Below are 21,747 nucleotides of genomic sequence, written 5' to 3' on the forward strand. Positions count from 1 at the left end.
CGGAACTTTTTCGCGACCGTACTTCTCCTGTCCCGTTTCGTCGGATCCCGCGCGAACACCGTACACACACATCCGACTAATTGTCATGAGAAAAATGTGTCACACGAAGGCGAAACGGTCCGCGCTGAACAGGCCCGAATGAAGCTATGTATGAATGCTGCGACGAGCGTGCATGAATGGCTCTTCACATTCACAAGGCGACCTCGTGACACACGACTCACCGATTTTCGTTGTTCTTTCACAAAATGCCATAATGTCCGGCCGACACACACAAGTGAGACGGGATGTAATGCACAAATACTATGTGGAAACCGATGTGTATGGAGCGTGAGAGACAGCGGACCGATTTTTTGCGTACGTCGCGTGCGCGAACGGATCGCGCGACATTACGACGCAAGAAGGGAAGAAAGAGAAGACCTAAGGAGAACGCGTCTTCTCTCTTTCTTTCCCGCCGTCGTAATCGTCGGTTCTCGCGAGGTTAATCACCACGCATAATAAGACGCGCGTGACAGCCAACGCAGGCGGGTCCAGGCGGGTCCAGACGAGAGCCGGCGCGGCCGGGTCGACGCGCCGCGCAGCGCAACGCAGCGCAGCGCAGCGACGACGCGCGGTCGCTTCCGCTCGTGAGGCGTGTTCGCAGATGCGTGTAATTCGAGTGTATTTACATACCTTCAGAGCGTTCAGGTCAATGTCGTCGAGCGAGCAGTTGACGCTCGGTGCCAAATTATGCGCCATCTTGATACGCCACTCGCGCTCCCTCTCGAGTTGTCTTGTCCTCTCTGTCACTCTCTCTTTCTACCTACGCCTGCCTCGCTCGCTCTCCCGTCCGCTGATCGGAGAGCTCGCGGAGAGCACCGACACCGAACTCCGCGACGACCGAGTATGCCGTCTAGCGACCCTCGCTTGCTCGTTCTTGCTCTCTTTTTCCTTCAACTGCCACCTCCTTTTCTTTTTCTCTCTCGCTCGCTCTGTCTTTCTCTCTATATATCTATCTCCCTTCTTCCTCGCGATATCTTCCACACAGCTCGCTAATATGAGCCACGCAAAAATACAAGGGCGGAGAAAGGGGAACAGTCGTGGGCTCCTTGTTGTTCACTCGTCGCACCAACACACCGACGAGGCATCCGAAACGAAGAGCACCAATCAGTCGTGAGACCGACCAACCGACCGATTGACTGACTGACTACGCAACAAAACACTCAACCGACCGCGACGTCGACGACGACGGCGACGATCCGCAGGGAGGAAACACACGCGGAGCGGGCGCGGTGACGGCGCGGCACATGGCCGCGCGCGAGCACACCTACTGGGAGAGTCCGTGTCCAGCGGCGAGCCGAGGGAGATCCTCGAGTATGCCGGAGGAGGGCCGTCTAGCGGTCAAACTCGCGGACTGCGTCGCGCCTCCATCGCCGTCGCGTTACCTCTACGGCTTTTTCCACGCGAACGCGAGAAGGGTGCGCCGAGTTGCGCGAGATAGCGCGTCGTGTTCTCCCTTTCTGTCTCTTTCTCTCTCTCTTACCCTCTCTCTCTCTCTTTCTCTCTCCTCGCCGAGAAGGGAGACGATGCCCGGACGTGCAGCGCCTAGCGCTGGATCACTGTACCGTCATAACGGATGCGGGAAGGAATCGCGAGCCGAGTCGAGACAAGCCGAGCTGAGCCGAGCCGAGCCCACACGCCACGACGTATTCTGTCCTGTCTCTCTGGCCGTCGACGAGACTGCACCGCACTGTGCACCACTACCACGGCCACGGATCGCGCATGCCTTCCCCTTTCTTTCCCTCTATCGCTCCCTCTCTATCGCTACTTTGATACACTCTAAACTACTCTATTCCCCTCGCTCCCTCCCACTCTTTCTCAAGCTCGCGTACCTCGAGCACGACACTCCTCCGTCCACTGTTGTCTTCGTCCGTCTGCCCCCCTTTGTGTTCGTGCGTCGCGCGATTACACACCATCATCTGACGTCATCCGCTGTTGGGCTAAACCAAAATGGCGACGGCACACTGCGGCGCCCAGTGTCGGCCGCCTCGTTTGCGACATCTCGCGAGTCTGTCATTCACTGCATTACCTGCCACAAGTAGATAACAACGGTCAACGGTCGGTAAATTCGACATGAACACATTTTCTCCCGAAACACTGCGTTAGATTTTTATTTCTGTAATGAGTCGTTCTCTATAGATCGCTTTATTTAATAACATATTCGTGCGAATTACAAACATTAATTAAAAAAAAAAATGAATTAAAATAATTTCGTGTAAATTTGTACATGTACAGTAATACAATTCAATAAAAGAAAGATTATAAAACTAGTTTTATGTCATGAAATCTCGACAGTGATCAAGATTTGGTCACTAGAATATAATTTTGAGACTAATTAAAATTAAATTAAACGCTTTGACAATAACATTATAAACTATTAGAAATTACAATCGAAACGCCTATAAGCGATCGCTGATTGCACCAGGCTCATTAATAACCATCGTCCAAGTGGAGAGCCAATTTACTTTTTACTTTTTTATATGTATATTACATAATATATATTATATTAATTATATAAATATACTTATATCTTTTTATATACATGTCGGGTGTATCACGTTTAATGATTTATTCAACATAACGCAGCCAACTTCCGAACTGTATTTAAGTCACGCAACAGCATTTGCACAGTTTGCTTCAGACGCGACTGATCATGTAGACTCGGAACAAGTTCTTCCACATCCATAGCCTCCAGAGCTAACATGGAAAAGAATATATAATAAATATCTATGAATAAACTCTAGACATATATCTCTATCGAAATCTACTAAACGTCTTTCTAATAGTATTACCGCAAACTTGCGCGTCTATAGACGACAATCTTGATTCGATGTGATTCTCAAAATGCTCAATATGTTCCAGTAATCTCATTCGACACTCGGCTGGATCGATTGGCGCTTCGGGTTCCGGTATGAAAGGTTGTAAAGGTGCGGCAACTTCGTTCTCGATATTAACCATATTAACTTGTCGTGGATCATTATTGATGAACGAGCTTGAACTCAGATTTTCGGATATAGAGTTGTCGATCATGCTTTTCTCAGTTAGCAAACCTGCATAATTAAGACAGAAACGTAGTATCGAAAAACTCTATGAATATATATATTTTTTTTTAGAATTTAGAAGATACATCCTAGAATCTTTTAAAATTATAGACTAAAATTAGAGATTAAAATTATAGACTAGATCCGTTTCAACGTACCTATATTCTCCGTTTTAATATCTGGATCAGTTCTTTGTTTCACGTCGGAATTGCTATTTGTCAACGCATCCAAAAGTATATGACTATCTTTTGAATTGACTAAACCTTCTCTCTTACCAGTAACTCTGGGCTCGTCGGAATGCGTGCTGTCTTCTTCCAGTATTTTCATCAATTCCGAATCCGAGGCGATCGATTTTTCATCTTGATCGTCTTTCAAAGACAATTTATTTTCTATCTTTGGCTCAATACGTCGCAAACTTTCAGAACCCATGTCGACAGAATCCGCACCTGATTTTGTTATTTCCATTATTGGTATTGGTTCAATGTCTACTTTTGGTACATTGGTTTTGTCCCAATTTTTAGCCCAAAGATACAGTTTGGGATGATCTTTCTGCCTGTATATACATTTGAAAGTTATTCACCACCATATAAATGCATGCTTCTTCGAATTGAGTAAGTATGTACTACTTACTGAGCTACATTGATCTTCACACGTAGACTATGAAGAATTTGTTGAATTTGCAAAAGTGCACTGACCAAGTCATAAGATCGTTTCAACATCGCAGTCCTTTGGTTTATCATATACTGATCTCGAGTGCGATTAGGTAAGCTACAAAAGTTCAATAATCGGCATAATTAAGCATATTACAATCGTATATTCTCTCAATAAATTGCTGATTATTTAATTATATACAGTATAGATTATGCAAAGTATGTTTCTTTTTTTAATTAATAAATTACATTGGCAATTTCCCTTCCTTGATCCAGTCCTGATCGTGAAAGTACTTTTTAGATGGCCTCTGCCGATATGGATGTTGACATATATAACAAATATATTTTTCAGGAACATCTTTCTCTTTTTCAATTGCATTACAATGACCGTGTTGCCAGCAAAGACAAAGATCGCACTGTATCATCAGACCGTCCTCCTCCATAAAACCACAAGTGCAATTTATTATTTCTTCTCTTCGAAGTTGTTCCACTTTTACCATTTCACCATTGATCATCATCATCACTCCTTCGCTCTCTGCGATAATAAGTGATTAAGATCCATATAAACAAAGATTTATGCAAATTTCATTGAAGTACATATTACTGAGATCATGATTATGGATATTCGTTAACTAGATGTGTACTTCCCGTAAATATATGAAGTAAAATATAAAAATAAGAAAAATAAGTATCATCCACATATGAAATTAAGAAGCAAAGTCAATAAAAGATAAAAAAAATCAACCATGTACCTTCTGCATCATTATTAATATCAGTTTTGCTAGTATCCCCTTTTAAGGGATCGCCTTTTTCAATATGAGAATCATTTAGTTGACCTGAAGAACAAAAACAGAAATAATACAACATATTATATAATATAATAAAGTATAAGATATACTAAATATTTTATGTGTAAAACATATTACTTAAAGAAAAACTCATTTACCAAACTGTATCGAATTAAAAAAAATAGATCTAAACCAAAATAAAAATACGAAGAATGTATCATCGTACAAGTGTACGACGTAATCACTTGCACTTACTATTTTGACTATTCTCATCGCTTTTAGAGTCAGATTTTCTACGACTAAATCTGTACATGAGTGCTGTCGGTCCCTCAATATCCATAGCGCTATCATCTAAGTCGCCGAAGCTGTCTATGACATCTGACATGCCTATGCAACAAGATGCAATATATTGCACTTAATTAATTCATTTATAAATTAATAAAACTGTAGAGAAGTCACATTTAAAAAAAGTCAGGACTTTTGTTTTGACAATATCTCTTCGAAATTTTTAAACACTTTAAGATTAAATGTTAGTTTGTTAATAAGTATGAAAGATACCATGTCGTTTCTTTCCTTTAGCCGATAAGTGCATGCTATATTCGGATTGCTTCTTCTTCGAACCTTTTGTACGTTCAGCGTGCATTATCTCGTCCACAGGTTTCGTTCGGTCTATTTTCTGCGACTCCAATGTTGTGGGTGGTCTTACAGGTAATAACGTTTTAATTCCAACTTGCATTTTCTCTTCTTTAACTTTCATATCAAATAATGTAGTAGGAGACATGGCGCCAGCATTTTCTCTTTTCTTCTCAATATCGTCGTCTACTTCCATGCTGTGACAGGATATAGGAGACATTGTTTCAATCTTTACGTCGTCCTTCTGCAAGTCAATGCATTTTTCCGATTGATTTACTTCCTCTTCTAATTCCGGTACTAATGGAACTGATATTGAAGGAGATGCGGGTTGGACGGTGTTCAAAACTGGTTGTAATAAATTAGGCGATGACTTATCCGAAAGAGATCTCTTCTTTCCAAGTTTATTGATCTTCTCTAAAAATGGCGTTGACTTCTTTGGGATAATGTCTTCTATAGATTCTCCAATCGTTCTTGCATAAGCCAGATCTTCGACTTTTGGAGTAGATCCCAAAAATTTGGAATATTCTGGATGATAATGCTTAATATGCATTTGCAATAAATTTTCCTTTCGAAAATTCTTATTGCATCCTTCCTTAGGACACTTATAAGCACTATCTTCCATTTCCACACGAAGTCCACCAATGAAAACGGCTGTTCCAAAAAGTAAATGTTATAAGATATTTGTAAGAGGTGCTCTTGTCTATATATTACTCTATACAATAACATTAAACCAATAATTTTATTTATATTAAGAAATGTAATGGATGAAAAAACTTTACATTAAGAAATAAATCTTGAACTTTACTTGATTACATAAAAATATATCTTTAAGTACTTACAATAGTTCATCTCTGATGAATTAATGGAATATAAAAGATATGTTAAAAGGGTTAAAATATACTGTATGTATATATACGACTTAAAATATAGTATTATACAAAAATCTTACCACCATCTGCAGCAGATGTAGTAGGTGTCGAAACAGCAGGCGGAGTATCAAGAGTGCTCGCAGTGAGTAATGTATTCTCAGGTGTGGATAATGCTTTTGTTTTGGGCAATAAGGTTTTGATCTTCTTCGGTGCTTCTGGTGTAACTTCCTGCTTAACACGATGCGCGTTATTCCGTTTCTTACGATGTATGCAGAAATCAAATTTTTCGGGATCGAAATCTAACTGTCCTTGGTGTTCCATGAATACTCTGATATCATTTCTGGATCTGAATTTCTTCCCAGTCTGCTTGCTTTAAGACAAAAACATAACTATGAGTAAATTGTATATTGTTTAATCATAATTTAAAATAAAATATTATTATATCTTGTATCTTACTGTATAAACAGCACGTCCCATTTTCCTGCTGATGTGCCAGCTTTCCTTTGCGTAAAATGTTTTTCCCAACCAGGTGGCAATCTCCTATCTGATATTATTATAGACCGACGTGGTCCTAGAGATTAAAGGTCAATATCAAGCAAGTAAACAAAAGAAATATAAGTAGTTGTAAGAAAGCAAAAGATGTAAAAAAATCACATATACTTTGTCAATATCATAGTAACTGTAAAATTAACTACATCAAACAAGAACTTACCATCATTGCCATCTACAATGTAGGATTCTGTCCCTTGTGGTTCTCCATTAATCCATTCAGGACCAACATCTTCTTCGTGATCTGTATCGATTTTGGGCAATTCCTTCTTACTCTTCTTTGAGTATGACTTGATCCTTGAGATGTTGGTATCAAACCCCTTTAACAAATTTGTGTCAGGCTCGAAGCAAGGACCATACATTGTGCCGTCCAGCTCAATCTTGGGCTCTATACTGCTTTCTGTGCTTTCCTTAACAACAGTTTCCATTTTCTTTGGTGTTTTGTCAGTGTCAGTTTTTATGCGTTTTCTAGAGTTAGTGTGAAACAACTCCATAATTGTGTGTTTCCGTTTCTTGTCCCTTCTTTCTTGTTTGCTACCGATATATCCGTCTGATTCACACGATTGCTGGTTAAATGAAACAACACAAATAATTTGTAATAACAATAGTGGCAATACAATTACATTTTATGTGACATACATGTGGAAACTTCAGATTAAAAATTCCATTCGCAACAGCTTGTTCTAAATTTTCACTCTAATATCAATATTTATGGCTTGCTCAGATAACAATTTAGAAATAATGTTAAGTAATGCTAAACACAAGGGAAAAAAGTATTGTTCAATTCTACTAACTCAAATAAAATTTTCTTAAGTTGCAGCTATAAAGAAACAACAACATAACCTCAACCTACGAATCCGTACCTTAGTTGGGGTTTCGGCGATCTTGGTCATTTTTGACGATTTAATGATTTTCCCGTATCCATCATCGAACAATATATCGTATTTATCTGCGAAGAAGATTCACTTAGATCTACTTTCGAGGTGCTCTAGTTCATTGAGATAAAAATGTTAAACATATATATATATATATATCCCTCTCTCCTTAGGTGCAAACGTCAAACAGTTATCTGCGAAACGCAGTCCGTCTCTCTTCCGCTTGCAGTTAAGGTTAGGTTCCTTACCATTATTCAAGACCGCATTCACTTTGGCTGGATATTTTTTACCATCCGCCCACGTAGCGAGTATCCTTTCTCCCACTGAAAACTCCCTCACTTTTGTTTCCCTGGAGGTACGAAATCCACGCATTATGCGCGAGTCGAATATATTTTAAAATTAAATGAACGTGAAAACCTCAAGAGAAAAATTTGTCTCGTGTGATTCGCTTTTTTTTGTTTAAATAACATCGATTCGCGCGGTTCGTTTGTCAAAACTATACAATCGTGACGTACAGAAATAAACACTGAGCTGAATTTTAAAAATTGGTCCAGCAATGTTTCAGCAATTAGGAAAATTGTCCTAATGTGGCTTTGCATAAATAACAAGTATATTAGTGAAAATAAATTTTATATTGCTCATTCCCGTGAATTCTGACGTACGTGATAGTTAAGTGTGCAATTAGTACAGCAAAACTAAAAAAAAAACTAGAGAAAACTTGCATTTTTTATCTGTAAAAAGTTATGTATACTTTTATTTTTACTATATATTTTTGCACAGCACAAAAATAAAATTCAATGTATATAACAGAAACTGAATCTTCTATATGCATTCCATTATTTGAAGTATATTCAGCGGTGGACCAATATCTACTCTCATCTTCACTGATGCAATAAACACAGGACCTTAAGTAATCTTGATACTTAATAAAGTATAAAGATCTCTTGTTAATTGGGTCAGATTAAAAATATGCTACAAAATCATGAGTCTCTCTCTATACCACTATGTAGATGACTGTAATTTTCACCTAGGTTGTAGGTGACTTTCACTAACACGATTTTCACTTACGGTGATGGCGGGATCCAAGCTTGTTCACTTTAAAGAAAGACAGAAAACAGTTTTGTCAAGACAAAGTCTTTAATTCGGAGGACATTGTGAAGATTTAAATAACCTAGATAACTGATCATTGATATATCATAATATTTCTGATAATGAGAACGCTCACTTACTTTGGCGGGGTTTGTAATACACGTAACCTGGAACTATCCATCGGTATCCATTCGTCGAACCTTGAATTCCATTTGTCAAAGTGTATTAGAACTTCTCTTTCATCCCAGTCTGTTTCTACCACTTTTGCGGAATACCTGCAAGTATGAATCAATATATTTATTGATTCCACTCCTTCTCTATCTACAGTTTAACTTTTGAATCTACACTTTACACTTCTCATGTGTAATTTGCACTTGTAACTCTCATATCACGCAATATAACTCCACATCCTGTTTTAATACACTGTTAAAAAATTGCTCTCAACAATACTTGCCATTTTTCACTAAAGTCTTTAGCTTCCAATTTGGCACCAGGATAAAACTTCAGTCCATCTCTACTGAAAACTTTTGGTTTTATCTCTTCCTCTTTATCAAACTCTTTATCATCACATAACTTAATATCCTTCAATTCTTCCTTTAACATTAAATCTTTGGCAACAGTCTTTATTGTTCCTGGCTCAACAATGCCAAGCTGCACTGCTACTGTGTTCACTTTGCTATCTGAATTTTCCATCAATCTGTCTTTTACTGTTGTCATAGTTTCCTCTTTCAGAGTCGTCATTTTGCATGCAATGTCTGCTGATTCCGAACTGTCTGGAGGATTTAAGAAGTCGGTGGAAGATTCAGGCCTGGAGTAACATGGCTCACCGCAACTGTCAGATTTGGGTGTTCTTGCCTCAGACAATGACGGTGAGATAGAATGCTCCAGATTCAATATCTCTGAATTGATTAGATCTAGATCTTCTTGTGCATACGATGTCGAGGATTTTACCGACATAATCACAGGATCTGAAAAAAGAAGAAAAATAGTTAATTCAATGTCATACCACACAAAGAAAATTTCATAGTAAAAGTTGCTACAGAGTTTTATAAACAAGAATTGAATTCTCTTTCAGTAATTCACTATAGTTTCATTTAATGAGTGTTGCTTATATTTTAGGAACTGAAATGTGCCATTTAAAAAATTTACTATGCTTCTAGAAAACTAGGATTCTAATGAAATTTACAAAGCAAATTTGACAAGATAGATCTTACTGACAGTTTGTTTTTTTTCTGAATTGCTAAAAACATAATAAAATAAAATAAACTTATATGGAAAAACAAGCTATAATATTCTTTGTGTAGAAACATAATAAAGTTGTATAGAAACATAATAAAATTAAAAAGAATTTATATAAAAAGAAACTAAAATATTCCCTCTGTATAATTGCACGCGTGACATATATTTGAACACAATATTTATTAGCAAGTTGTACTGTATATCAAACTAAAACTGTGAACACAAATAAAATCTAATAACAATACATCTTCAAAAATCATAACACATTCTCCCGAATATCTTCTGCACAGTATGTCGTAGAAGCTGCCTGTTAATTTCAGTTACGACATTGTGAACTAAGAGAAAGGTGACTATGCGCATAGAGGCTGAATGTAAATATATAAAACAAACCTCAGAAAGGTCGCGCACTAAGAGAAACAGAACAACACTTAGCCGCGTTACGGTTCACGCTGCTGTTATCGGCGAACAATTGAGTGTCATAGGCGCGTGAACGTTACGAACTGTTCGACACATTTTCACGAGCATTCGTCAACACCGCCGATGACGATCACATTGTCGTGGACGCATTCTCGCGGAAAAAATGACGCGCACGTAGAGACGACCGGCACGGCGCGCAGTGCGCCATGACACGACTCGACAAATCGAGCCGGAGTATGTACGCGGGAGGGGAGAGGACACAGCGGGAATATCGGAGAAGCGAAACAGAGAGAGAGAGAGAGAGAAAGAGGGAGAAAGAGAGAGAGAGAGAGAGAGAGAGAGAGAAAGACGAGGAAACAGAAAGGAAGACAAAGAGAGAGAGAGTGACAAAGAGGCAAAGGTGCAGGAGGTGCAAGAGCAGGAAGAAGAGAAGCGACAGAAAGAAAGAAAAGGATGCGCGAAGATAACTACATTGTGCTACACGCCTGCGACTACGTCCATTTCCCTCCAGCAGCACGAGGCGGTCGGTTGACCGTCGACGCAGGATCGCGTGCACGTACCTGGATGATTGTCATAGTCGGCGAAGACCGAGGGAACGCTGCCCCGTTTCAGCAGGAACTTGTGGCCCCGCGCCACGGCTTCGTAGTCGGCGCGTTTGAAATGTCGATGGCAGACTACCTGGCCCGGCGTCGGCTTGAAACCCGCTCCGAATCCACCGCTGGCCAACCACCTGTCCCTCAGCGCGGCGTCCTTGGGGAACTTGTGAAGCGGCAATCCTTTGGCGCGCGCCTCCCGCACGTCCGCTTCGCAGCTACGCACGCAGCATTTGCGCGCCATTCCCATCGCCCCCGCGGCCGCCGCTACCACCGCCGCTGCCGCCGCCGCGGTTACAGCGGACGGCGCTCTTCTCCTCCCCTCGACACGCGAGCGCGGTATATGCCGCCGCTGCTTCATTTACAAACCGGCGCTACATAGCAGCGTGTTGACGAGAACGGTGCAGACGTGTGCCGAACGGAAACGGCTCCAAGAACTCACGACACGAGAACACTCGTTTTCGCGAGTGATATCGCGCACGTCTCGTGCGAGTCGAGGCACTCCTCCGCGCTTCGTCGGGAACTCGAACTGTGCTCGCTCTTTCTCCTTCTCGCTCTCTCACTCTCACTCGCTCTCTCTCTTTCTCTCTCGCGCTCCCCGCGTACCAACAATATCCACGTACGACTTCGCGCGACTATCGACTGAACTCTCGCAATGCGCGCGGTCTGCCGCGCGGAAGCACCACCACTGACGAAGCAACCGACCTCTCGGCGACACGCGCGACACTGATCAACCGATCGATAGGGCAGCATCGAGCACCGGAGAGAATCTGGCTGGATATTCGCTCGCCGTCACGCGCCAACTCGATCGATACGGCGCTAGCATCGCCGTGGTAGAAGGTTCGCTTCCGCTGCAATCGCGGTGCGTCTACGTGCACTTTTTCTTCCTGTCTCTGTCTCGCCTTTCTCTTTTCCGTTAATTCGAGCGTATATAGCTGTCCTATTCGAAGTACAGAAAGTATAAGGCGGTGCAATAAAAAGTTAGAAGAAAATGTACATCAGATGGAGACACTTCCGCGTTGTCTGCCTATGTTGTAAATGATCAATGAAAAATTATACATAACTAAAGACCTATTTTGTAACTTTTAACGATGTTATTATCATTATGTATCGTTACATAGATATAATATATGGTAGAAAAACTGCGCAACGACAATATAACACTATTGCTAAAAGTTACAAAATAGGCTCTTAAAAATAAAGTAAAAGCACAAGGTACTGTAGATTTCAAGATTACGTCTACGGATTATTTACGTGGTGCCTACATGATATATACACAGTCTCTTTTCATATAGAAAATATGAACATGGTTTGTGACTGTGTTCACGTTTGCATCTACGATTGTCCCTTCACCAATCAGAAAAGAGCTGCTGGCTCCTGCATTAAGGCCAAATCACACTAACGATTGGCGATAGATGATTGACGATTGAAGATTGGAACTTGACCAATTGGAACAAAGCAAACCAAGGCTGTAGCTTGTTGATTCGTTAAAATATAATCTTTAATTGTCAATCGTCAGTCGCCAATCGCTAGTGTGATTTAGCCTTTAAAGCCCATATCACACTAGCAATTGGCGATTGAAGATTAGGTTTTGACGAATCAACGAGCTTCAGCTTTGGCTTGTTTTGTTCCACTTGGTCAAGTTCCAATCTTCAATCGTCAATCATCTATCGCCAATTGTTAGTGTGATTTGACCTTTAGTCACGAGACAATCGTAGATGCAAACGTGAACGCGGACGTAGTCGCCAAACGCTAATGCTAAGAAGTCAACAGATAATTCTGTAGACTCTATTGTAGCTACTTATTAATTATTAAAAAAAAATTCTCGAAACATTTTACAAGTATACTCAAACACCCTGAAGTGTTCTTTTATATATTTTTATATTTAGAAATATTTTTATATTTAGAAATTGCACGCAATTTCTGTGTATTGTTTCTTGCTTCAATGTTACAATCCAACATGGCCGCGGCAAGTACTTGAGGATCTTAAATTCGAATTTCAAACTTTCAACACATGAGAAATATATATATATATATAAATGTTAAAATATTCGTAATGATCAAAACAATACGGATGTGCAGGTTTAAGTACATATCTGGAAATTGGTACTTTTATCCTTTAGTTACTTTCTCTCTTTTTCTCTCTCTCTTTCTTTCTCTTATACAGATACTTATTACTACTGAACTTTCTTATATTGTTCTTATATTGTTTAAATATGGTAAAGTTTATTTAATAACATCACAGATACAATAATTATGTACATAATTGTCTGAGAAAGCGCCAGCTGTGTTCCGACTGTACACTTTCGTCTACCCCACTTGTCAACACTGTAAGCACTGATGAAGAACTAAGTTTCGGAAAAAGGTGCTTTGTTTCATTTAAGGGCGGATATTCGACGACTTCGCGACAAGGATGTGATCTTCTCGCTCCGAGTTTCGAAATCGTAATTATACGTAGTCTAAAATCACCCAGTTCTGTCCAGACACGCCCGCGCGCTTACTTCGAACTGAAAATTTGGCTAATCACCTTTCCTCCTTTTTCTCTTCATTCTCAACGAACGATTAACGGCAGTCTCGCCGTTTCGCCAAAGTATGCGTGTATTATAGGTTGTCCTCGGACGAGGACAACTTGTCGAATACGTAAAGTTTTAGTTGAGCGTCGTGCCTCTGCGGCGGCGCGGCGGAATCGGGCTTCGCCATCTGCTGCGAGGCACATGGAGGATCTATGGTACGGGGTAACAGAGTGCGATTGAGCTCGGGCATCGAGGCAGTCGGGTCCTTCAAGGGCAACGTCACCTCTCTCAGAGAGTCCGTAGGTGAAGGAGGAAGCACCACTTTTTCAGGAGCATTTTGAATAAATATTACTCTGAAACAAACATCAACGGTGATCAGTTGGAAATGCCGAAGCGCAACTTACATCTGCAATACCCAAAGAGAGAGAGAGAGAAACTTTTGTTTTCTAAGCAGAAAAATAATCGCCGCTATGTAAGACATCGCACGCAGCGTGCTTTTCGCATTAGCGCACCTATTAAACGCTCGCCACTTCCTGCACAATGTAATGTACGCTTTGCATTGAATGTACATAAAAACTAATCCGCCGGTGGTGCCGATCACGACGACTATCAGTTTCGTCCAGAAGGACCAGTCGACGAAACCGCGTCGAGCCTCCTCCACCGAACGCTCGACCAGCACGTACAACGACCATGCCACGCAGAGCGCGGCTACGGCGTGAAAAGCGACGGCGCACCATAATTTTCTCACCTCCAGTGCGGACATCTCCAGCTTCTCCCACTGCAAGTGGACCATCGTACACCGTTTATTCGTGTAATCGGAAGTACGATGAAATTAGGACACTTTGGCAATCTCTCCGTTCTCGAAAGAGTTTTTTTTCCGACCAAGGGGAATAAGTTACCTCGCAAAACGGCTTTGTCTTGGCATGCATAATGAATGTGAACTTGCATAATTCGCAAGCGCGTGTATCCGAAGCCTTTATCCATTGCTGAAGACACGCTTGATGTACGTAGCGCAGGCTGCCGCTGCAATAACAAGGCGCCAACAAAGGAGCACCTTCTTCGCCTTCACAATGGCAAATCCTATTTACAAACAGACGTACATTTACTTTTTCATATTGTAATCGAAGTTGCAAACACTGTGCCATAAATGACTTATGTACATCTATGCGATATGTGGGCGATGTAAATTTACCTGCAAATATCATGGTTGCTGGAGGACAATGTGCTCACTGACGAGTGACAATGATCTGGTATAATGGTGACTACCGTGGCGTAACCCGATTCCTGAAATAACCAGCAGTTTTATGAATCATTCCAAAGAAAAAAGAAACGGTTTATCATCAAAGTGGCATTACCTTCTGCATAATTTATGTTCTCTGATAACATTACCGCTATATAATAACGAAATGTCAAAGTAACATTGAGTTATAATATATACAAGAACAAGATATGATATTGTAACATTCAACTACAACGCTTTCATGATGCTGTTACCAGAGTTCCTAAGTGGTTTTACTTGTGAAACACACTCAGAAAAAAGATATAGTGTGGCAATAGATGATGACCATACAAATTTGTAGAAGTATGTAGAATTATAATGTATATAGTTTAATAAACTATTTTGTAGTGCAAGTGAAGTTTTAGTTGATAAATTATTTTCATTTAACTAAAAAATAAGCTATTTTGTAGTTACTGCAAGTAAAGCTTCAGTTGTAATAACTGTATATATAATACATTACAATTCTATATACAAACTTTACACAGCTATCACCTACATAGCTATCATCACCATGTCCTTTCCTCTGAGTACAATCCAGGGTAAAATACCCAATTATTGATCACTTTTAGTCATTGATCTGGAGAAACTAAATTTTTCTTACAACTAACGACATTTGTTCAATTCTTCTTGTCTAGTTTTCTTTTAGAATCATAAAAGCTATCTTTTTGGCTGGACCAAAGTGGCATTTCTTTTCTTTTAATAAAGTGAGATAAATAGAGACAAATACTGAATGGAAAAAAAACAAAATTTCAGCACCAGTTCAGCTAAAAAGAATACAATACAGGAAAGAAGTTTAACTGCAATGCTGATCATAAAAAAAATCAGATTTTCTTCTGGAATGTCAATAGGTCTGTTCATTTTTCCAGAAAACTTTTAAACTAATATAATAAGTTAAAATAAAACAGGTATATTCTTTTTCACTAACTTATCGCACTAACATGCATTAGTTAGTTGCAACAGTTTCTCCACAATAAATCTAATATGTGGCCAAAGGAATGCCAATAATTGAGTATTTCATCTTACCTCCATATTTCATGGAGGAATCAGAGATATAATTGTATCACTGTTCATCTCAGTCTTACCCGTGGTGTCCATTCTGGTAAACCCTCCCCGCCAGCGGGGCTGGTGTTACTGGAAGGTCCAAGTGACAGAGGTGGTTGCCAGTCAGGCGGATTAACATTGATCTGATGAACCGGCATCACTCTCTAACCTCAGCAAACATACAATCACTAATGAGTAAGTTTGATTAAACGCATCTTGGTTCTTCGATCATTGTCCTCCCAATAGTATCCACAATGGCAATCAGGATCTCGTGTGAAACTCAATTCGAATTTTACTAGTGCTATTTAGCACTTAGTGCCAAAATACATATAGCCTGAAATCACATATAAACGCTGTGTTTATAAATAGACATATATAGATCTGTTGTGTTTGCATATATATGCACAACTTGCAGCTAATATTTCATTGCAGTTCCTTCAGATAATTAAGATACATGTCCTAATGACTAAACTGACAAAAAAGCACAGTAAGTTTTACATTTATTAGTAAATAATTCATGTAATTACTAGCAAAATTGGTATCTGTATAAAACCTTAAGGATTTGTCAGCAATTGAGAAATAATAGTAAATAGATAAAATAATGAATAAATATCAAATTATAATTTTAACGAGATAATGTTAGTTATATCAGTAATTGATCTGAAAAAATGAATCATATCCTAATTATCAAATAATACAGACTCAATGATTAACTGATTAATATAAAGAAATATCTTTTAACAAAATTTCAGAGGCTCTTTTAGAAATATTGAATATAAAGATATTATTAATATTTCAATCAGTTATTAGGACATTGTTCATTTACTGAAGCTTTTACCTTATGTAATAACACGCAAACTTCTGCTTGCAACAGCAATATTCGTGCTAACGCACACACACGCACACATACGCACATATATATATATATATATATATATATATGTATATATATATATATATATTCGCGTACATGCAGCACACGTAATATTTACTTCACTATCGGCACTCCTGCCAAATATATCAAGACCCACGTCTCTGCTCAATGAATGAATTATAGGCTAATTACAACGATTCGTAATAATATACGAGCTTGGAAATAAGCTGGCAGATAAACTCGATCATGTGGAAAATATATCCGCGTAACGTAACCGACGGCATCGCGAGTCGAGTTAAAAATACTACCGATAATGAATATCTTTCTCGGCAAAGAGCTCCTGAAACTCATGTAAATCGAGCGATATTAAACAAATCGCTTCTGTAAACAAGCGTGAAAGCGCCGACAGTGATAACGACTGGCACACACACACGTCGCACTGCGTCGCATACGCGATCGTCCTGTCTGTCAATGATCGTCAACGTTGATTTGCTTTGTGCGACGCGAATTCCGCGAGACTGTAAAAGAAAGAAAACAAAACACACTGACGTTGTCATCGTCGTTACGTTGCGTCGTCGTCGTCCGTCGTCGTCGTCGTCATCGTCCCTCGTCGTCCATCGTCTCGTCGTCATATATACATGTTCTTACTTTTGTGTTCTCACTCCCGCAAGTCGCACTCCCTCGTCGTTGGACGACGTCTGCAAACACCGTGCGGGATCGCCGGCTGACAAAACGTTGCTCGCGAGAGCGTTCAATTACTACTTATCGTGGCAAAAGCGGACCCGTACACCATTTTGACACTTCGTCCTGAGTCAATGACACGACACAGCGACACTCGGTGTCTCCTCGATGCGCGAGATCGCACGAGCGCTTTATTCGCTCGTCCCGACGCACATCACGTCCGCACAATGCCGTTCACCACGAGAAAACGCCGTGACACTCGCCTCGAGACGCGAAACAACAAAACCAACGGTAGCCTTCATCGCAACGCACAGTCCTTTCTTCCTCCATAACAGGCTGTGTATGTCATTTTTCTACTACGCCGCCATAACGTGAACGTAGGCGTGGCCTGGGCGTGCTCGGCGAATGGGAGACGTGAAAGGATTCATTTGGGCAACGCTGTAGGCATACGACAGCCAATCGGCGTCCTAGTATGTATCTATTATTTCTGTAAAAGCGGCGTGTCGATTGGCTGACGCTCGATCCGCTTCCTACCTGTCGCGTCCTCTGTAGGCAAGAGCCACAAGCACAATTGAATGATTCGTCGATAATTCGACGCGCGTAATTTCGAATCACGAGTTCGGAACCGGAGAACCCAAGTAGGACAAATTTCTGAAAGATAACATAAAGACGTCCTATGTTTTTTAGACTTTTAAAACTTTTTAAGATATCTTTTAGAAATTTGTTCTACTTGGAAATAGAAACAACTATAAGAGGTTTATTACACACCGAAGAACACATTATAAATCAAGCTTTAAAGAAAATTTGGAGAATTTAGAAATAAATATTATTTTATGTCTTTTTACTAAAAGCTCTAATTGTATCATTAGAAATTTTAATATTTTATAACAATCCTTTCGCATGCACAAATGTTATAAAATAGTTTTATACAAAAAGTTATTTGATAAATATATAATTAGAAATGTTGTTAATAATCACTGGAAATCTTGGTATCTGAATTTGAGTTTAATGCTGCATTATAGTTTACAAAATTGTATTCTCATTTTTACACACACACACACACACACACACACACACACACATATATATATATATATATATAGTGTTTATACAAGATTAGTTAAGGAAATATGTCTTTATGATAAATTTCTTTTATCTTGTCTGTGATCTAACAAGAGCATAGATTTTTTGTTCACTGCAATTGCAATATTCATATATACATATATGCATACATATATATGTATATTTCAGAATTGTTTGCATGCTTAGCTTATCTTTATTAAGTTTTGTTACAAATCTTGACATCTTTTATCTTCTTACCAAAATTGTTATGCTATCTATGCATCACTATCCAATATATCATTGACATTCTATCAAACTAAAATTTTTATATATTTGCTAAACAAAATACAATAATATAATTATTCCATAATAGAAATATAGCGATATTTGAAATAGAGCTAGTATTATATTTGGAGTAATTTACTTCCAATGTCATTAAAGAAGAATATTTTTATGAAGCACATTCAGACAATTCATCCTATTGGAAACAACATATTAAAATGTAATGGAAACATATTTATGTTTATATTTATATTTACATATTTATATTTATGTTGTGATGAAAAGAAATTGATTAGATAATTCTTATAATCTTATTTAGCTATCATTTTACAGTTACTAAAGAAAAAATTGGACTTTTCTTCTTTAATTGAGATTACGCAGTGTGGAACAAATTGTATATGGATATGTAGACAAATGTTCCTGAAAATGTTAATAAATATATATGTTTTTGATTATATACTTTATAATTTATTATACATTTACTTAAAATACATAAACACACACACACGTTTTACTTAACTGTTACATACTAAATCAATGCTAATACAAAATTTTAACCTTATGCACTATAGTTAGCTTACAAGTAACAAAATAAATAATTTTTCCCAATAGCAGGTTAGCAAAATAAGCCTGATAAAAGGAAAAAATGCCAAAAATATATGTTAATATAGTAAATACAGTTTTTGTGATTAATCCAATACAAATGATATAAATAAAGTTAAAATTAATGTAAAATATAAAAATTACAAATTTTATTTGAATAAGGAAAACTTATCTACAAAAATAAACGTGTACAGGATTTTAATGAAATAGTTCTTTGGCACGTGGGACATTTCTTGGATTTAAGAAAATGTGCTTCTAAGCATTGCGCACAAAAGATATGTCCACAATGAGTAGTAGTGGGTTTTAATTTGGAACATAATGGTTCAAAACATATCGGGCATGTTAAGGGTAATGGTTTTCCATTATCTGACTCTGTTACATAGTGTTTATCATCATCAGAAACACAGACTGTATCATCAAGAGTCACAGTATCCTCCATATGTTTTGTAACATTCTTATGTTTTGTTTTCAAATTAGTAGATACAGTAGAACTTTTTCTGCAGCAATCAATTGAAAATTAGATGATACATATATGTATTTTAACTTTATTAAGAAAATAAATAAAATATATAAAAAATATATATATGTACGAACATTTTATTGCTGCTTGACACATACTTTTTATGTTTAGAGGTATGGCTTAAATCCATTGGAATATTGTTACCACTTGTAAGTGCATTTTCTAAGCGTTTTTTATGTACTTGTGTAGCTCTAATTGGCGACTCATTCGTTAAATCAATAATATCAATTGGAGTTAACAATGAACTATTTACAGTTCTGTCTTCTTGATTATTGTCCATCATATTAATGTCATCTGAAAAGTTTGTATATTTAAATTATAATTTCCATCTGTTTTTTATTATTACATAAAACAAGATAAAAGAATCGTTTGAAAGAATTTGATATAAAAGTAAAATTAATCTTATATAAAAATTAATATTATTCAAAATGGTGACAAACAAAAAATATATATATTAAAAAGTTATAACAAAAATTACAATACTACTTATATTGTTCTCACAAGAATACAAATTTTATAAAATTATATATCTAATTATTTATCATTAATATTATTATCATATCTCATATATATATACATATTCATATCTAATTATTTATCATTAACTCTTCTTAAAAGTTGACAATTACCTGCAATTACCTTTCGCCCGTTGAGAGAAGCACCAGCTATTTGTTTCAATCGACAGTAATCGACTGATCGATATATAATAGAATATTAAATTGACCTTTAAATATTTCGAACTTTAAATATTGCTATTTTTACAAAACAATTTATGTATAAATTATTATTCATGTAACGTATATGTGCCTATACATTATTGAATCAATACAAGAATTTAATTTATTCAGGATTCGAATTTACAATAAACCTGTTCTTTGTAACTGCATTCCTGAACTATGCGATGGGTCTGTTTTCTGTTCCTGTACTGCTGAACTGGTGCAATAAGTTAGAGTGAGACATGTATATTTTTTTTCGCTTTAATTTATTGCATCAATTTAGCAGTACAGAAACGAAAAACCAACCTAATAAATTGAAGTGAGACAAATATACGTTTTCTCACTCTAATAGCAAATTCGGTTGCTTGCACTAGTGCGCATTGAGGCCTAGTTCCACAACCTCCAGTTAACTTAACTAGCTGGTTATTCCACTGGACTTGACCAATCACATTTGATAAGAATTAACCAATCACTATTAGGACTTAACCGGTAGTTAAAATTAAACGGATGTGTTGGAACTTGACCTGAGTGCGCACCTTTGACTATATAATAGCGTTTTTCATTGGCAGAACTGGTGCGCACTGAGTGAGCACTAAGGCTTGTTTACAATATATTTTCATATTTAAGATCGTGTCTTAATACATATTTAAAAATATTTTAGGTTATAAAATGATTCGTACGGATGTTATACATATTATATTACTGGTTAAAAATATTTGAGAATTTATTTAAGACAATCTTTCAATATAATAACATACTGTGAACAAGCTTAGTGCGCACTCAGTGCGCACCAATTCTGCCAATGAAAAACGCTATAAGTATGGACCTTTGACTATAGTGTGTTCGACTAACACTGGATTAATCGCTCCGAGAGCAATTAATGACGTCATAAGTCTCTACTAGCCAATCATAAAGCTTATAAGTACTTGTTTGACCAATAAACGTAAGCTGAATAACCCAGAGTGAGTTAACCCAGAGCCAATCGAACATGTTATAAGAATAGGAAAAATTGGGGTAATTGACAGTCCATATTTATATAGACAAAGGTCAGAGAGTCAATTCTGTATCTCGAAACGAAGTGAAAATTACAAAAGTGAGCACATTCATTAGGCACTGACCAATGAAATTACGAATATTCTATATTTGCTTACTTTTGTAATTTTTACTTCGTTTTGAGATACAGAATCAACTTCCAGTACTTAACATAATGGCTGCGTTTGCTTTGGGCGCTTACGCGCTGTAAGCGTCATTCTATTTTTATCGCTCATTATATGCGGGAAGAAGATAGAATGACGCTTATAGCACATAAGCGCTCAAAGCAAACGCACCCAATCTAGGCTGCGTTCGCTTTGGCATAAGCGCATAAGCGCATAAGCGCCCAAAGCGAACCGTAACAT

The 21,747-nt window shown here is 38.1% G+C and overlaps 4 protein-coding genes across 27 annotated transcripts in view; all 4 read right to left on the bottom strand.

The window, feature by feature from the left end:
• LOC116850066 (serine/threonine-protein kinase mig-15) overlaps nucleotides 1-1,927 on the bottom strand; it is a 36,516-nt gene extending 34,589 nt beyond the window's left edge. For 9 of the 13 annotated variants that reach the window (XM_032827895.1, XM_032827894.1, XM_032827888.1 and 6 more), the window contains exon 1: nucleotides 670-1,926. In XM_032827895.1, coding sequence (XP_032683786.1) covers nucleotides 670-735 — 66 coding nt within the window. In that variant the 5' untranslated portion in view covers nucleotides 736-1,926. Of the gene's footprint in view, nucleotides 1-669 lie in introns of all 13 variants that reach the window. The other 4 variants (XM_032827898.1, XM_032827897.1, XM_032827896.1 and 1 more) reach the window with 2 other exon arrangements.
• Nucleotides 1,928-2,162: 235 nt separating this feature from the next.
• Nucleotides 2,163-11,537, bottom strand: LOC116850064 (PHD finger protein 20). Of its 8 annotated transcripts, none has more exons than XM_032827877.1 (18): nucleotides 10,747-11,535; nucleotides 8,985-9,498; nucleotides 8,671-8,805; nucleotides 8,510-8,536; nucleotides 7,690-7,790; nucleotides 7,430-7,515; nucleotides 6,730-7,132; nucleotides 6,474-6,588; nucleotides 6,098-6,387; nucleotides 5,988-5,999; nucleotides 5,074-5,799; nucleotides 4,771-4,902; nucleotides 4,480-4,563; nucleotides 3,977-4,262; nucleotides 3,708-3,845; nucleotides 3,236-3,630; nucleotides 2,829-3,086; nucleotides 2,349-2,733 (listed from the first exon to the last, which is right to left on the bottom strand). In XM_032827877.1, the coding sequence occupies exons 1-18, from the start codon at nucleotides 11,138-11,140 to the stop codon at nucleotides 2,609-2,611; spliced, it is 4,221 nt and encodes a 1,406-aa protein (XP_032683768.1). In that variant the 5' UTR covers nucleotides 11,141-11,535; the 3' UTR covers nucleotides 2,349-2,608. The 8 variants fall into 8 exon arrangements, with proteins under 8 accessions (XP_032683773.1, XP_032683768.1, XP_032683772.1 ...); XM_032827881.1 differs by having other exon boundaries at nucleotides 2,609-2,733; nucleotides 5,137-5,799; nucleotides 10,747-11,537; XM_032827883.1 differs by lacking the exon at nucleotides 10,747-11,535 and adding an exon at nucleotides 10,160-10,402 and having other exon boundaries at nucleotides 2,609-2,733.
• A 1,448-nt stretch (nucleotides 11,538-12,985) lies between these two features.
• On the bottom strand, nucleotides 12,986-17,549 carry LOC116850124 (E3 ubiquitin-protein ligase MARCH8-like). 3 transcript variants are annotated; one of them, XM_032828027.1, is made up of 7 exons: nucleotides 17,135-17,549; nucleotides 16,451-17,004; nucleotides 15,654-15,946; nucleotides 14,485-14,576; nucleotides 14,192-14,372; nucleotides 13,805-14,070; nucleotides 12,986-13,645 (listed from the first exon to the last, which is right to left on the bottom strand). In XM_032828027.1, exons 3-7 carry the CDS (start codon nucleotides 15,768-15,770, stop codon nucleotides 13,381-13,383), a joined length of 921 nt encoding a protein of 306 aa, XP_032683918.1. In that variant the 5' UTR covers nucleotides 15,771-15,946; nucleotides 16,451-17,004; nucleotides 17,135-17,549; the 3' UTR covers nucleotides 12,986-13,380. The 3 variants fall into 3 exon arrangements, with proteins under 3 accessions (XP_032683918.1, XP_032683919.1, XP_032683917.1); XM_032828028.1 differs by lacking the exon at nucleotides 16,451-17,004 and having other exon boundaries at nucleotides 15,654-15,776; XM_032828026.1 differs by lacking the exon at nucleotides 16,451-17,004.
• Nucleotides 17,550-18,956: 1,407 nt separating this feature from the next.
• LOC116850125 (uncharacterized RING finger protein C548.05c-like) lies at nucleotides 18,957-20,870 on the bottom strand. 3 transcript variants are annotated; one of them, XM_032828030.1, is made up of 3 exons: nucleotides 20,274-20,870; nucleotides 19,709-19,928; nucleotides 18,957-19,611 (listed from the first exon to the last, which is right to left on the bottom strand). In XM_032828030.1, the coding sequence occupies exons 2-3, from the start codon at nucleotides 19,915-19,917 to the stop codon at nucleotides 19,287-19,289; spliced, it is 534 nt and encodes a 177-aa protein (XP_032683921.1). In that variant the 5' UTR covers nucleotides 19,918-19,928; nucleotides 20,274-20,870; the 3' UTR covers nucleotides 18,957-19,286. The 3 variants fall into 3 exon arrangements, with proteins under 3 accessions (XP_032683921.1, XP_032683920.1, XP_032683922.1); XM_032828029.1 differs by having other exon boundaries at nucleotides 20,264-20,865; XM_032828031.1 differs by having other exon boundaries at nucleotides 19,733-19,928; nucleotides 20,264-20,863.
• Between the last annotated feature and the right edge of the window lie 877 nt (nucleotides 20,871-21,747).

The sequence above is a fragment of the Odontomachus brunneus genome, unplaced genomic scaffold, assembly GCF_010583005.1.
Source record: "Odontomachus brunneus isolate Ranch 3 - 2012 unplaced genomic scaffold, Obru_v1 Obru_scaffold_134, whole genome shotgun sequence".
In the NCBI taxonomy this organism is placed as follows: domain Eukaryota; kingdom Metazoa; phylum Arthropoda; class Insecta; order Hymenoptera; family Formicidae; genus Odontomachus; species Odontomachus brunneus.

Excerpts from the sequence above, each read along its gene's own strand:
- LOC116850064 (XM_032827877.1), bottom strand. The coding sequence starts at position 11,140 with ATGAAGCAGCGGCGGCATATACCGCGCTCGCGTGTCGAGGGGAGGAGA. Across the intron at positions 8,537-8,670 it reads GTATTACAAACCCCGCCAAA|TGAACAAGCTTGGATCCCGC; the intron begins GTAAGTGAGCGT and ends CTTTCTTTAAAG. Across the intron at positions 3,631-3,707 it reads GTGAAGATCAATGTAGCTCA|GCAGAAAGATCATCCCAAAC; the intron begins GTAAGTAGTACA and ends ATGTATATACAG.
- LOC116850124 (XM_032828028.1), bottom strand. The coding sequence starts at position 15,770 with ATGCCGGTTCATCAGATCAATGTTAATCCGCCTGACTGGCAACCACCT. Across the intron at positions 14,373-14,484 it reads AGCAACCATGATATTTGCAG|GATTTGCCATTGTGAAGGCG; the intron begins GTAAATTTACAT and ends GTTTGTAAATAG. Across the intron at positions 14,071-14,191 it reads AGACAAAGCCGTTTTGCGAG|TGGGAGAAGCTGGAGATGTC; the intron begins GTAACTTATTCC and ends GTCCACTTGCAG.
- LOC116850125 (XM_032828030.1), bottom strand. The coding sequence starts at position 19,917 with ATGATGGACAATAATCAAGAAGACAGAACTGTAAATAGTTCATTGTTA. Across the intron at positions 19,612-19,708 it reads GTGTCAAGCAGCAATAAAAT|AAAAAGTTCTACTGTATCTA; the intron begins GTTCGTACATAT and ends TGATTGCTGCAG.